This window comes from Trichosurus vulpecula, chromosome 1 (genome assembly GCF_011100635.1).
Source record: "Trichosurus vulpecula isolate mTriVul1 chromosome 1, mTriVul1.pri, whole genome shotgun sequence".
Taxonomy (NCBI): Eukaryota; Metazoa; Chordata; class Mammalia; order Diprotodontia; family Phalangeridae; genus Trichosurus; species Trichosurus vulpecula.
Window position 1 is genome coordinate 178,138,793 of NC_050573.1, and position 13,332 is coordinate 178,152,124.

Sequence of the window (13,332 nt, forward strand, 5' to 3'; positions counted from 1 at the left end):
TCTGAGGATATATATATAAAGTAAGGACAATATCCGGCAGACAGTTTGCAGCCCTGTTGTCTGGGGAGAGAGAAGAACTGAAGGAGGGATTTAAAATACTTTATCAATCACTCAGTTTTCTTGAGTAACTACCTGGGCCAAACCCAAAGGCCACAATATGCTGAAAAGGAAGCATCTTTCAGAGGCAATGCAGTGTAGCAGGAAGACCATCAGATGTAAAATCAGGAAAGATAGGGTCAAATTCTGGCCCTGACTTACTATCTGTGTGAATATGGGCAAGTTATAACCCCTCTGAACTTCATTATCCTTAAAATGAACATACTTGGGGTCATGAAGAGTCAGACATGAGTGAATAACAACAGTTTGGGGTCAATTCTAGATGGTTCACTAAGTTTAAAAACAATCATGTACTAAACTTTGGCTTAGTTCATGGTTCATAGTTGGGTTAAGTGAGTTTGGGGTTCAGTGAATTATTTCAGATTGCCTCAATTTGGGTTCATGGCTTGATTTAGCTTTAGTCCTTGATTTAGATAACTCTTTAAGTTTCTGTCTTTATAACCCTGGCACCTAGCACAATAAAGTGTACATAATAGGTACTTAATAAACCTTTTGTTTGAATTTTTTGGGTTGGAAGATATTATTCAATCAGACAACTGGAAGGGATGTTATGAGAGCATTACTTAGGTCTGAACTTGTGTGTGTGCTTGTGTGTCTGCATACATGCACACAATACAAACCAGTTATGGGATGGGACAAGATTCATTTCAGGGCACCAGCAAATCCATATGGGAATCCATATATAAGCAAACGTAGCTTCCCTAGACTGAATAAATAAAATGTTTTGCAAATACACATATTACTGTTTTCAAATCTATCTATATATGTGTATATATATATATATATATATGTGTGTGTGTGTGTGTGTGTTGTTATGACGAATAAAGGGTATTTAGAAGCTTGACTGAATCCATAGTAACCTCATCATTTTATACCTTTGTAATCGACAAATACAATGACATGGGAGCAAGAGACAGAAAAGGGGAATGATACAGCTATTCCTCACCGATGCTGGTGAGTAGAAATAGAGTAAGGCAGAATTAAGTTAAGAGGAATAGAGAGAGACAGAGAGAAAAAGAGAGACAGAGGGATAGACATAGAGACAGAGGCAGACAGAGACAGACAGAGACAGACAGACAGACAGACAGACAGCAAGGGACAGAGACAGAGAAAGGGCAATAAAAAGATGGTGGGAGTAAGGTGGGAAGGGAGAAGAACTTCCTGGAAAAGGGAGTTACTTCTATTTTTAATGTTTTTGTTATTATTTTTAATTTATGGAATAAAACAAGCATTTTCATAACATAATATAATAAAAACTATCATCTTTACTAAGGTAGTTTGAAAGAAAGCTTGGGGCTGAGTCGTGTATGATAAAGTGGTTCTAAAAAACAGAATTGGGTAGGAAAAGGTAAAAAGGAGCAATTGTCTCATAAAAATGGGGTGTGAAAGGAAGAACTAATACAGAGGAAGCAGGTGGGGGTGGAGGGCCGACAATGTCAGAAGCTTACACTCATCTGGGTTGAAGAGGAAACAACGTGTGCATCTGGATGGGTATAGAAGTCTTCTGAACTTGTAGAGAGGTGAGAAAATTGGGGGATGGGTCAGGAAGGGACATTTAGAAGAGTATATAGATCAAGATTTAGGAGGGTGGGGATAAAAGATAAGGGATGGGCTATTTTTAATGTTAAAAAGTGTTCTCACACTTAAAGGGGGCAGTTAGGTGGTGCAGTGGATAGAGTGCAAGGCCTGGAGTCAGGAAGATTCATCTTCTTGAGTTCAAATTCGGCCTCAGACACTCACCAGCTATGTGATCCTGGGCAAGTCACTTAACCCTGTTTACCTCAGTTTTCTCATCTTTAAAATGAGCTGAAGAAGGAAATGGCAAACCACATCAGTATCTTTGCCAAGAAAACCCTAAATGGGGTCATGAAGAGTTGGACATGACTGCAAATGACTGAACAATAACATGCTAGAAAAGGTTGGGAAACTCTCTAAATCATCCCAAACAAATAGAAGTTCATCTCATTTTTTAAAACATAGCCAGAGAAGAAGATAATATGAATTCTTACCTTTTTTAAACACCTGGTAGTGATTAACAACCTTTTACATTTTAGTAAGATTTTTCCTTTTTATCAAACTTAAATCCTTCGATTTACATTGAAGTAGCATGCTTTTAAAACGGTAGCCATGTTCTACTTTAAAAGAATCAACTAGTATCTAGAATGAGGTTTTACGGTCTTTTTTTTAAGTCAGGGGACCAGATCTGTAAATTTATCTTTATAGGGAATTCCCAACGAAGAAACTCCCTTCACTCTTGCAGATTGACAGCTTATCCATAACTGTACTCTTAGAGAGCTGCCTGGGCCATTAAAAGGTTAAACAACTTTACCATGGTCAAATGGCTTGTATGTTTCAGATATAAGATTTTAACATAGGTTTTCCTGACTCTAAGGCTAGCCCTCCATCAACGGCATCATAACTCTTCTCTTTGTATGTATAGGATGACAAGATTCTGGACTCCACTGGTGAGTAGAAATCTCAGTTCTCCTCATTCCCCAGGGGAGCTACTTTGACCCTGTGACTACTTAGAACTAGACTTTGATAGACAAGTCAGCCCTCTTAAACTAAGGAAGAGGAAAAGAGGAAACCAGGGGGCAGAAAGCGTGTCTTGGGAGCAAGAGGCTAACTTGAGAGAAACTGCCCTAATGAGGACCAGTTGTTGAATGGAAAAATTGTGGTCAGAAAAAAAAAAAACTATCATGGAAATGGGAGCCAGAGTTGTAATAATGGGAAGTGACCAGTACCAATAGAGGCTTCAAAGGCAGGATTCCAGCTCCATGAGGCAGATCTAGGCAAATCCTGTTTTACTGGACTGTTCTGGAGGGGCACAGTCATAACTGGTGGTGATTCCTAGACACAGACTTCAATGGCCTCCCCTATCTCACCAGCATCTTCTTTTGGAATATGCATCTTACATTTCCTGTGACTTTGAGTGTGCGGAAAGCCTTCTGCCAGGCTCAGCATAGTGCTTTTACTGACAAGTGAACTTGAGTCTTCAAAATGCTTCATAAAGTCTGGACACCAAGATTGTCCTTAGAAAAACTGGGCATACATAGAGCCATTTGCAGTAATTGAGGTCCATGTTGAATCTAAAATCCAGTGAATTCTAAATAGATCTGCTTATTCTGAAGAAAGAAACTCCTTAAGGAAGGAATAAGGTGAATGAAGCAGACATTGATCTACAATTGACATTTTGTGGTCTTTTAAAATGTTTTCTGCTGTTAAATGCTTAAGGATTATTGAAACATTCTCCTTTCGCCTGCCTCTCCCTTTTCAGGAAACCTTGAATCTGTTCCTGAAGCTTATCTCTGATTCTATAAACCTTATTTTCCTTCCTCCTCACCTTGTCTTTAATTGTCTCAAAAAAAACAAAGCCACACAACATTGTTAACCATAGCATTAAGGACTTTTGTGTTTCTTCACTAAAATGTGTCACAGAGAGCAAAAAGACTACAGGTTTGGGGGTGGTGGGGTGATGGAGGCAGGTGAGAATGAGGGAGATAAATTTTACAATTACAGGGCTATTTCCTGGCCTAAGGGCTCAGAATGAACAAAAGAGAATTGTTGATTCAATTTTATAACATACCTGAGCAAAGAGAGAAACTTAAATCTGAATCATTCTAGGTAAACTGTCAGTAGCTTCCGTTGGAGGAGGCTAAGATAAAATCCTAGTATGGGAGGTCTATCTTGACCTCTTCCTTTTCCACTGTTTTTTTTTTTTTGCCCTCTAAGTATGGCTTATAAGGAAAACCAAGTCATGCCCAAGGGGTGAAGCCAAGGGAACAGCTAGAGAAAGTAATTTCTAAGAAAAATCAAGGGAATGACTGGAAAAGGGGAAATCAGATTCATACAAAGGTGAAGGGCCAGTGACAGGGAATGACAACTCTGACCCCCATTAGGTCAGCATAGCATATGCTATACTACTACTCCTGCTTGAATAGCATAATACATTTTTAGTACTAGTCAGCTAGCTTTCTTTTTTGAAAATAGATTTTTACTGACATTTTTCCTTTTTACATCTCCTAGACTTCCTCTTAGGTGGCTAGGTGACGCAGTGGATAAAGTGCCATGCCTGGAGTCAAGAAGACTTGACTTCCTGAGTTCAAATCTGGTCTCGGACACTTACTAGCTGTGTGACCCTGATCAAGTCCCTTCACCCTGTTTGCCTCAATTTCCTTATCTATAAAATGAATTGGAGAAGGAAATGGCAAACTACTCTAGTTTCTCTGCCAAAAAAACCCCAAAACCCTAGATGGGGCCACCAAGAGTCAGACACAACTGAAATGACTGAACAACAACAGACGTCCTCTTGTGTACCTTCTCCACCCAGGGAGCTATCCCTTATACCAAAGAATTTTAATAAAAAGAAAAAGAGAAGAAAAAATCGGCAAAACCAATCAATACATCAAAAATATCTGATGTCATATTGCAGTTAACTTTCAATTATCCATAAGACAAAAAGCTCATGTAACAGATCTTAATAAAGAGTCTACATGTCCCATCATAGTCCATCTCATTTCTCACCAGACCATTAAACATTACGGACACAACACTACATCTATACTAAGTAGGAAAAATGATTGAGAATGATTTTTGCTAGACACGACCGCTTCTTCTCCAGGACCTTGTCTAGTAATCAGCCATGAAATCCTACGTGCATCCCAAAGGAAAATAGCAGAATAAAAAGTAGGGAAGACATTGGAGATTTGAATAACTCACCATCTGGGGAAATTGTTCCCTGAACGAGGCTGTAAGATTTAGATGTTTTTAGCCACTAGCCCCAGCCCATGGATTGTTCTTGAAACACAGAATTTGGAATGGAAGAGGCATTTCGCCTGGCATTGCCTTGACCATCCAGAGAATTCTCAGATTTGTCCACTGTGCAAAAGACTCATCACAACAAAACCTGACTGCCTATATAAGAATTAGGCTTTTACTCCATTACCTAAAAGCCTTGGTGGGATTGAGAAAGTAGTTTGCATTATCATTCCACTGATATCATTCCACCGTTGAGTTGACATGGACAAATAGTACTTAAATAAAATGTGTCTGCTCGACCACAACTTACTGTTTCCCACATTTTTCTCAGTTCCTCTCTTTGTTAGGTCAAGGAAGGATGGGGCTCTGGAGTAGGAAGCTGGTGACTCCAGGGTTTTGATTCAATTGCAAATTTCTTCTTTTTCATAGCTCCTCATGAAGCTTCCAAACGCAGGTCTCATGCCAGGATTGGTTCATGGAAATGAGCATCTCTGATCCCTGAAAAGAAAGGTTGAAAGCTTGAAAGTGGGCAATAATAGTGAAAATAATGGTTTGTATTTCTATAGCATTTGGTGCTTTTCAAGGGTCTTCCCCGTCCCTTCTTCCTCCTATAGAACGTAAGTGCCATATGGGCAAGACTATTTCTTTTTCTTTGTACCCCTAGTAAATACCTGGCATACGGCAATGGGGAGGAGGGGGATGGAGGGGGGGGGAAGGGGTGCATGTGTGTGTGTGTGTGTGTGTGTGTGTGTGTGTGTGTGTGTGTAACATAATAAATATTTCTTGAATAGAGTAGGATTGAGATGGGTCATTGCAAGGTTTCATATGTCCATTTAAAGATGAAGAAACTGAAGCTCAGGGAAGGAAGTATACTTGCCTGTGTTGACACACTTTCGGACACTTGGGGTTCTTATGTTTGTTGTATGAGGCCATAGTTCATTTTCTTGGGGACACAAAATCAAAGGTTTTATTTGTTTGTTTTGTTTTTTAATTAGACCTGTGATTTCATTAGTGTAATGAACTCCAGAGAAAGAAAACCCTTCTACTAATGCAGGTCAGCATCTGCTCTGAAATTTCTAATCATGCAAATTGCCTAACTGTAAAGTTAAGTGACTTGCCCAAGGTCACATAGTCATTATATTTGTAAAGGAGGGACATTCTCTATCTCAGAGACATGAAAGGTGTGTGAACAGGATTGTTTGCACTGTGCGATCATTTTATCCATGTTCAAACTCTTCTGTAATTGTGTGAAGTACATAGTATGTTTGACTAACCAGAACAAGCTAACCATATATGTGGGGTCTTTAAGTAGCTGGAGAAATTTTAGCACTTGTCCATTAAAGAAGTGGACTGGTCCAGTGGCAGAGAAGTTCATTCCAGAGGATTCCAACCAGGCTCTTCTCTTTCTCTCTTCTTCATCCCCTCTTCTCTCTCAATGATCATGTCAATGGAAAGACCAGATAATAGCATCTAGGGGACACACTAAAGGCAAACTTGGACACAGACATATACAGAGAACTAGCCAGCCACCAGAGAGAGGAAGCAGTTCCAAGGAGCATGACCCCTTGTACCAGAGAAGAATGCTGGCTATGGACTCAAGGAAGGACTTCCAGTAATAGGGAATTATGAGTTTACCCTTTGCCCACAAGTGTTCTCTACATGTGTGGCTTACCATTATCCTCCTCTAAGTTTAAGCGTACTCTTCCCCTGGACTCTCTGTTTGTGAGAGAATATACCACCAGTTAGGTGGCAGAGTGAAGAGAGTGACCTGAGTTCAAATACACCCTTAGCTACATATTAGCTGTATAGGCAATTCCCTTCACTCCACTGAAAATGGGATTATACCACTTACCTTCCAGGGATGTTGTGAGGATCAAATGGAGCTAATGCTTATAGTGCTTATCGTAGTGATTGGCATGCAGTAGGTGCTTAATAAATCCTCCCTCCCTCCCTTTTTACTTCCTTCTTCCTACTTTCCTCTTCTTCCTTTCCTCCCTCTTCTTTCCCCTTCCCTCCCTCCCTTGCTCCCTCCCTGCCTCTCTTCCTCCCTTTTCCCCTTCTTTCTTCCCTCTACAAATACCCTTTACTCAAAGCTTATTGAAGTCTGACTGGCTGATGTCAATGGGAAACACAGTTGTGGGGCCAGTGAACAACAGTGATAGAACTCCACCTATTCAAGGTTACCCCTAGGACTCTGAGCATTGTAGCAGTCACCCTCTAGGGTGCAAGTGGGAATTGGGTAAGTAGCCTGGGAGAAATACACTACATAACAGAGACAGAACTTAATCAGATCTTTCTGATTATCTCCCTACTTTGTCTCACAGTGTTTACATAGAATCTAGTGTTTCTTCCTGTATCATCTGTTGTTGCTTAGTCATTTTCAGTTGTCTGACTCTTCCTGACCCCAGTTGGGGTTTTCTTGGTAAAGATACTAGAGTGCTTTGCCATTTCCTTCTCCTGCTCATTTGACTCACTGAGTCGAACATGGCTAAGTGACTTGCTGAAGGTCACACAGCTGGTGCATGCCTGAGGTCAAATTTGAACTCAGGTCTTCTGACTCTAGTCCTGGTGTCTAATCACTGAGCCACCTATCTGCTTTTATCATCTATCCTACTGCAATTGCTCGTCTTACTGGAGTGGAATAGAAAAAATTGGGTCTTGGAGTATATGAGATCTAAGGGACCTTAGAGGTCAACTAATCTAACTCCTTTATTTTAGAAGTGAGGAAATCGAGATGATCGAGGTGAAATGAATGATCCACAGTTAGATGCTTAGGAAATAGCACCACTGGGACTTGAACCCAGATCTCCTGACTCCTTTGTCCAGGGCTCTTTCCATCACCCTATGCCAAACATCCTATAAACTGGAGGACTCAGTCCCCAGGATGATTTATCCCATTCCCTTCTTATTCTTCCCCATCTAAAGGAATGCCTTGAAGTGCTTTCTCCTGTCTGCTTGAAGCCCCCAACCCCCAGCTGAGTTGTCTCTCTTTCACAGCAGCCAGTGAAGGTCACACATGGCTGTCTGCTTTCCGTGTTTCCTACAAATGAGGAAAACTGGTGCTTTGGCAAAGGTTCCTTCAGACAGCTTAGATGCAAAGTACAGAAGTTGCTTTTTCCTGGGGAAGAAAAATTGATGGAGCTTTGGGTAGATGAGTGCTAGCCAAGGCTTCATTTCCCTTTAGCATTGTGCCTCAGGTTTTCTTTTCTTTTTCTCAGAGAGGAGGGAAGGGAAAGGAGGAGAGGGGAAGGAATGGTTGGGTAGGGAGGGAAATGTCGCAGCCCCTTATTGAAATCCACCAAACAAACAGTCAGAAAAGCTCTGATATTTAAACCATGTGTGGCACATGGCAAACTTATTGAGAACTAGGAATTTGGACCTTTGGAAAAGAAAATTATTCTTTCCAAGGGCATTCAAAATAACAAACTGAACCCAGCAGGATGTGTTTGAGCCTGGGGTGTAGCCATCCACTCTTTCTGGCACTGTATGGATCTTAAACTTCTCCTCAGATCACAGTTAGCCACACTGAAGAGCAGGGAGGTATCCCAATAATCATTCCCCAGATGGAGGGGAGTCCTGACTTTTTCACTCTTGTCTCTCACTAGAAGGGGAGCAGGTGGTCTTTTGTCATTTGTTTTGTCTAGCAGTGTTTATTCCTTTGGGTAGAGGGAAAAAGACAAGAATTCTCTGAGGCACTTGCAATGGCTGGCTATCTAAGTGGATTTTGTCTTGGTGACTCATTCGCTCTGCTGAACCCACCAGTGGTTACCCAAAAATCTCCGTGGATGAGGAGAGAGGCCCAACAGTGGGTAGCAGCAGTGAGGTATTTGTCTGTGTGGTTCTGGTATTCAGTCACATAGGCCCTCTAAGTATGTTCCCTAGAGGCATTCTTACCCCTCCCTCCCCAACCCCTTTCACCCGCCCCCAGAAAGCACACTGTTCTGTCTGAGCTTCCCAATGAATCACTCACATCCAATGTTTCCACATGAGCTTCATACCCTAGAGCCCAGGAATACAATTAGAACACATATATTTCTTTGAGGGACTCATAAGATTTATATATTTGTTCGTTGCATTGGAGGGTGCCCTGGTTAATATAATATCTTGATATTCCACAGCTATTATTAGTTCTAGAGATAGCAGTTTTTTGCAGAAAGGTAAATTGTACTTCTGTCCTGCCAAGACTGGAAAATTTTGATTCAGATGTCAGTGTTAGAGCAAGGTGCCGTTCTAGCCATGTTACCTCTATCCTCAATAAACCCTAGTGGCTCCCTAATACCTCTAAAATTGAAGGGAAACTCCTATTAGTATTTAAAGCCAAGGCCTGCTGATTTCACCTTTTGTCACATCTCTAGAATAATGCCCCTCACCACCCCAGGCCTGGATTATTACAGATGGCCTGTTAGGAGGTCTATCTGACTCACTAATTGGAGTCTTCTGACTCCAATCCATCTTCCATTCAGCCACCAAAGCGATTTCCCTAATGCACTGGTTTGATCAGGCCACACTCCCTCCCTCAAATATGTAGGTAGATAGAGAGATAATAGATAGATAGATAGCTGATGCATTCATTAAGTGTTTACTATGTGCTGGCCAATCTGCTAGGCACCGAGGATAGAAATTCAAACTCAGTCTGTCCTCTCCTCCTCTCCTCTCCTCTCCTCTCCTCCCCTTTCCTCCGCTCCTCTCTCCTCTCCTCTCCTCTCCTCTCCTCTCCTCTCCTCTCCTCTCCTCTCGTCTCCTGTCCTCTTCTCTCCCCTCCCCCTTGCCAGAGGGTGTTCTGCCCAAAGAAGGTAAATTTAGATGGCCAAAACCTACCTAGTTAACTTGGGGTTTACTAGCTACATTTCTTTCTCAAAGACCAAGTCTTAAACCCAATTCACTCTGGATCTCAGGGACTGGACAATAGTAGGTCTCTGCCCAATCCCCACTTAATGGCCATTTTTTGGGCCCTCCTGGCTCAGAGTGAATGTAAATGGTAACTGTTTCTCTTTTGGCCGGCAACCTTGAGGGTCTTCCCCTCTCAGTTTGATTTTTTTTCTTTTTTGATTAAAAGGGCCATCCCTTGACCCACTTCTTAAAACTGCTTATTTACTGAATCAATTGGTGGGGCCTCATGCAAAGTGAGAACTTCAAAAAGGGCCAGGGTGTCCCACTGAATCCTGGGCCATCTCTAGTCATCCTGAGTGATATCTGGCCACTGGACCCAGATGGCTCAAAGGAGAAAGTGAGGCTGGTGACTTTGCACAGCCCTCCCTCACTCAAATCAAAGTCAACTGCAAGTCGTGTCTCATCTCCCTGATGTCTTGGTCCTCTTCGACCACAACCTGGGGATACAAATTCCAGCAAGTAAGACAATGTCTGTCTTTGGGGATCTTGCATTCTAATGGAGAAGACAACACGTAAAAGGGTGGGAGAAATAGGTAGGGCAACAAGCAAAAGATGCCGGTGATATTTCTCTAAGGAAGTGAAGCAGAAGCCTGGGACTCAACGAGGTAAAGACAAGGTTTACCTGAGGTCCCAGGGGCAGAGTCCAAGGTTCTTGAGGGAAGGAGAGGAAGATGATGACCTGAGAGCACAAGGAAGGCTCAGTGATGTGAGATGGCTAGAAGGGTTCCAACTTAATCTTGAAGGTTCTTAGCAGGGAGAGACCTTTGAAGTCAATGTAAATTCTACTCTTTTACTGCCCATCAGTTATACTGACCTAGCTCTCAGTTAGGATGTAGCATAATAAGAAGGAAGCAAGGAATTAAGCATTTATTAAACACCTACTAAGTGTCAGGCATTGTACTGCTTTCAATTATTGTTTCATTTGATTCTCAGAACAACCCTGGGAGTTAGGTGGTATTTTTATTCCCATTTACAGTTGAGGAGTCTGAGGTGAACAGAGTGACTTGCCCAGGGTCACATAACTAGTAAGTATGTGAGGCCAGATTTGAACTCATATTTTCCTGACTCCATGCCCAGTGCTTTATCCACTGGACCTCTTAGCTATTGGAAAGATGGTTAAATTAAGAAATGGTGACCTAAAATCTGACCTTAGCTCTACCATTAACTGCATGACACTGGACAAGTCATGTGAGCTTCTGTGGGCTATACAATAGAGGATCAGACCAAGAAGATGTCTGAGGTCCCTTCTAGCTCTAGATTCCAGGCTCATATGTCCTCTATGGGAAGACTAAGTCGCATCCCTTGTCTACACATAAACCATGGCCTAGAAGTAAAGTATTTTGTTTACATGAACCAGTTTCAATCTGGAGGGTGTTTCTCAAAAAAAACAAAAACAGAACTTTCTTTCATTCATGTTCTCCTGGGAACATCAGATTTTGCTTTATTTTGCTTCCACCTAAGGTTCTGAAAGGACTCCAACAAAATTAAAAAAAAAAGGTTTCCTCTGGGGAACATTAGAATTTCCCCCAACTTTAATGCAAACATGGAGATTAAAAAGTCATTAAAAAGGATAGGTTTCATTTAACCTATCAAAATTGCAAAAAATAAAGGACTCAGACCAAAGACTATAAGGAATCAAAACAACTCTTCTTCCTTTCCCTTCCCTTCACCTCCATATTACCTATTAATACTGGGCACTGCCTCAGTCAAACTGAGACCTGTTAAAAATAATAAAGCTTAAAAAGGCTAAGGTCCCCCACTGCATCCTGGGTCATCTCCAGTCATCCTGATCTATATCTATCCACTGGACCCAGATGGCTCTGGAGGAGAAAGTGAGGCTGGTGACCTTGCACAGCTCTGCCTCACTTAAATCCAATTCACTGGCATGTTATGGCATCACCTCTCTGACGCCATGGTCTTCTTCCAGAACGAAGGACAAACAACAACAACAATTCTTCGGACTTAGAGCACTACCTCAGGGTCAAGGTCAAGGTGTCCTAACCCTCGAAGGCAAAGAAGGCACTTGTTATTACTGAGGTAAATCAGCCCTCTCCCTCCAGTGAGTTCTGATTTGTCCAGACAACTATATAGTTCCTTAGACTTATATTACTATCCCAGGGGTGATGCTTCTTTGTAAGTAGAAAGACTCAGGGTCACTGGTGAGTTGAAATGTGCTTGGCACATAGTAGGCATGTCAATAAATGCTTTATTGTTTGATGCGACTAACCTAAAGTCTCTTTCTTACCTGTTTAACATTCTGTAATTTTAAGGTACAGTTCTACCAGCAACAAACCTCTGAGCTTCAACAAAGTAGAGGCCTTTTAAATAATTGCACATGGAAAATTCCTTTCATCTTCCTTAGTAATTTTATTTTCCCAAGCTGGGCTATACAATTTATGTTCCCCTTGCCAATTGGTGATGGAGATCTACTTCTTTGTCATATACCTAGTTTACTGTGGTAGGTTCCTAAGTAATGAGTTAATGAAACTCTTAACACAACAATCCATCAGCTACCAGCTTGGAAAGTAAAAAGCCTGAAACCTTGCAACTCTCCCTCAGGGAAGTTCTGTGTTGCCCTTTCTCTTCATTGTGGACTGGCTAACTCTTGGCTTTGTACCCTGAAGGAGGAAGAGAAGATGCTGCCTCTAAGAGCTTGTAATCCATCCAGGCCTCCCCTGAGCATTACTTCTTGGTTGTGGATTTTCTTACTGTTTGGGGAAACAATAAATATCATTGGTTGCTTTGTTGGGGATTTGACACTTTCTTCATTTAGACTCACTTTAATTTCTCAGGCTGAAAGGTCAAATACAATTTATTGGCTTACTTTCAAAGCCTCAAGTATTAGGGAAAAAATTTCAAATGGCCTTGACCCCTTCAGAGGGAGGCCTGGACGGGGTTGGCCTCCATCGAAGTCGGACCTCATCAGATTGAACCATCATCATGTCTGACAAGCAACCTCTATTCACTGTGTGGAAAAAACAGGTGAGAACAGGGAAAGAGTTGGAACCATAAAAGACTGTTTATTACTTCAGCCCTGAAAGTGTACTGAGGCCTGAGGCTCCCTGGGGGCATAGCAACAAACCAGCCCTTGTTTCAATATAAACAGTGAGACTCTCCAAGACTTTGTCCAAAACCTGACCCAAAAGGATGGCTATATTTCTGGTGCAAGGGAAAGGAGCACCAAAGATAGACTCCCATTCCTCTAAGTTACAAATAAGTCTTGCACATGGGAAATTTCTTGGTAGGCGGGTGTTCCGTTAGTTTTGTTTTTCTTGTGGCTCTCCCTAGGGCCATTTGAGGATCTATCAGTGGGAGAGCTCATTCACTTTATAGTTCCCCAATGCCTGAGCATCAACTGATTCCTGATATTTGCATGGACTTGGAACTCTCCATCTAGGCATTGCCTTCATTTGTGTACTCTTAAAATGGGTTGATTACCCTCCCTTCTATGACCCTACCTTTGCAGGGTCACCTCAGATGCCCTACTTTGTGTTTTGTATGTGCCCTCTCTGGACCTGGACTTGGGTTTGAAAACTGTCTTCAACATTTACTAACTATATGACCTTG

The 13,332-nt window shown here is 41.8% G+C and overlaps 1 protein-coding gene across 1 annotated transcript in view; it reads right to left on the reverse strand.

The window, feature by feature from the left end:
• NEDD9 (neural precursor cell expressed, developmentally down-regulated 9) overlaps positions 1–13,332 on the reverse strand; it is a 234,412-nt gene that overhangs the window by 139,629 nt on the left and 81,451 nt on the right. The window contains exon 2 of the mRNA XM_036741258.1: positions 5,186–5,373. Coding sequence (XP_036597153.1) covers positions 5,186–5,197 — 12 coding nt within the window. The 5' untranslated portion in view covers positions 5,198–5,373. The remainder of the gene's footprint in view (positions 1–5,185; positions 5,374–13,332) is intronic.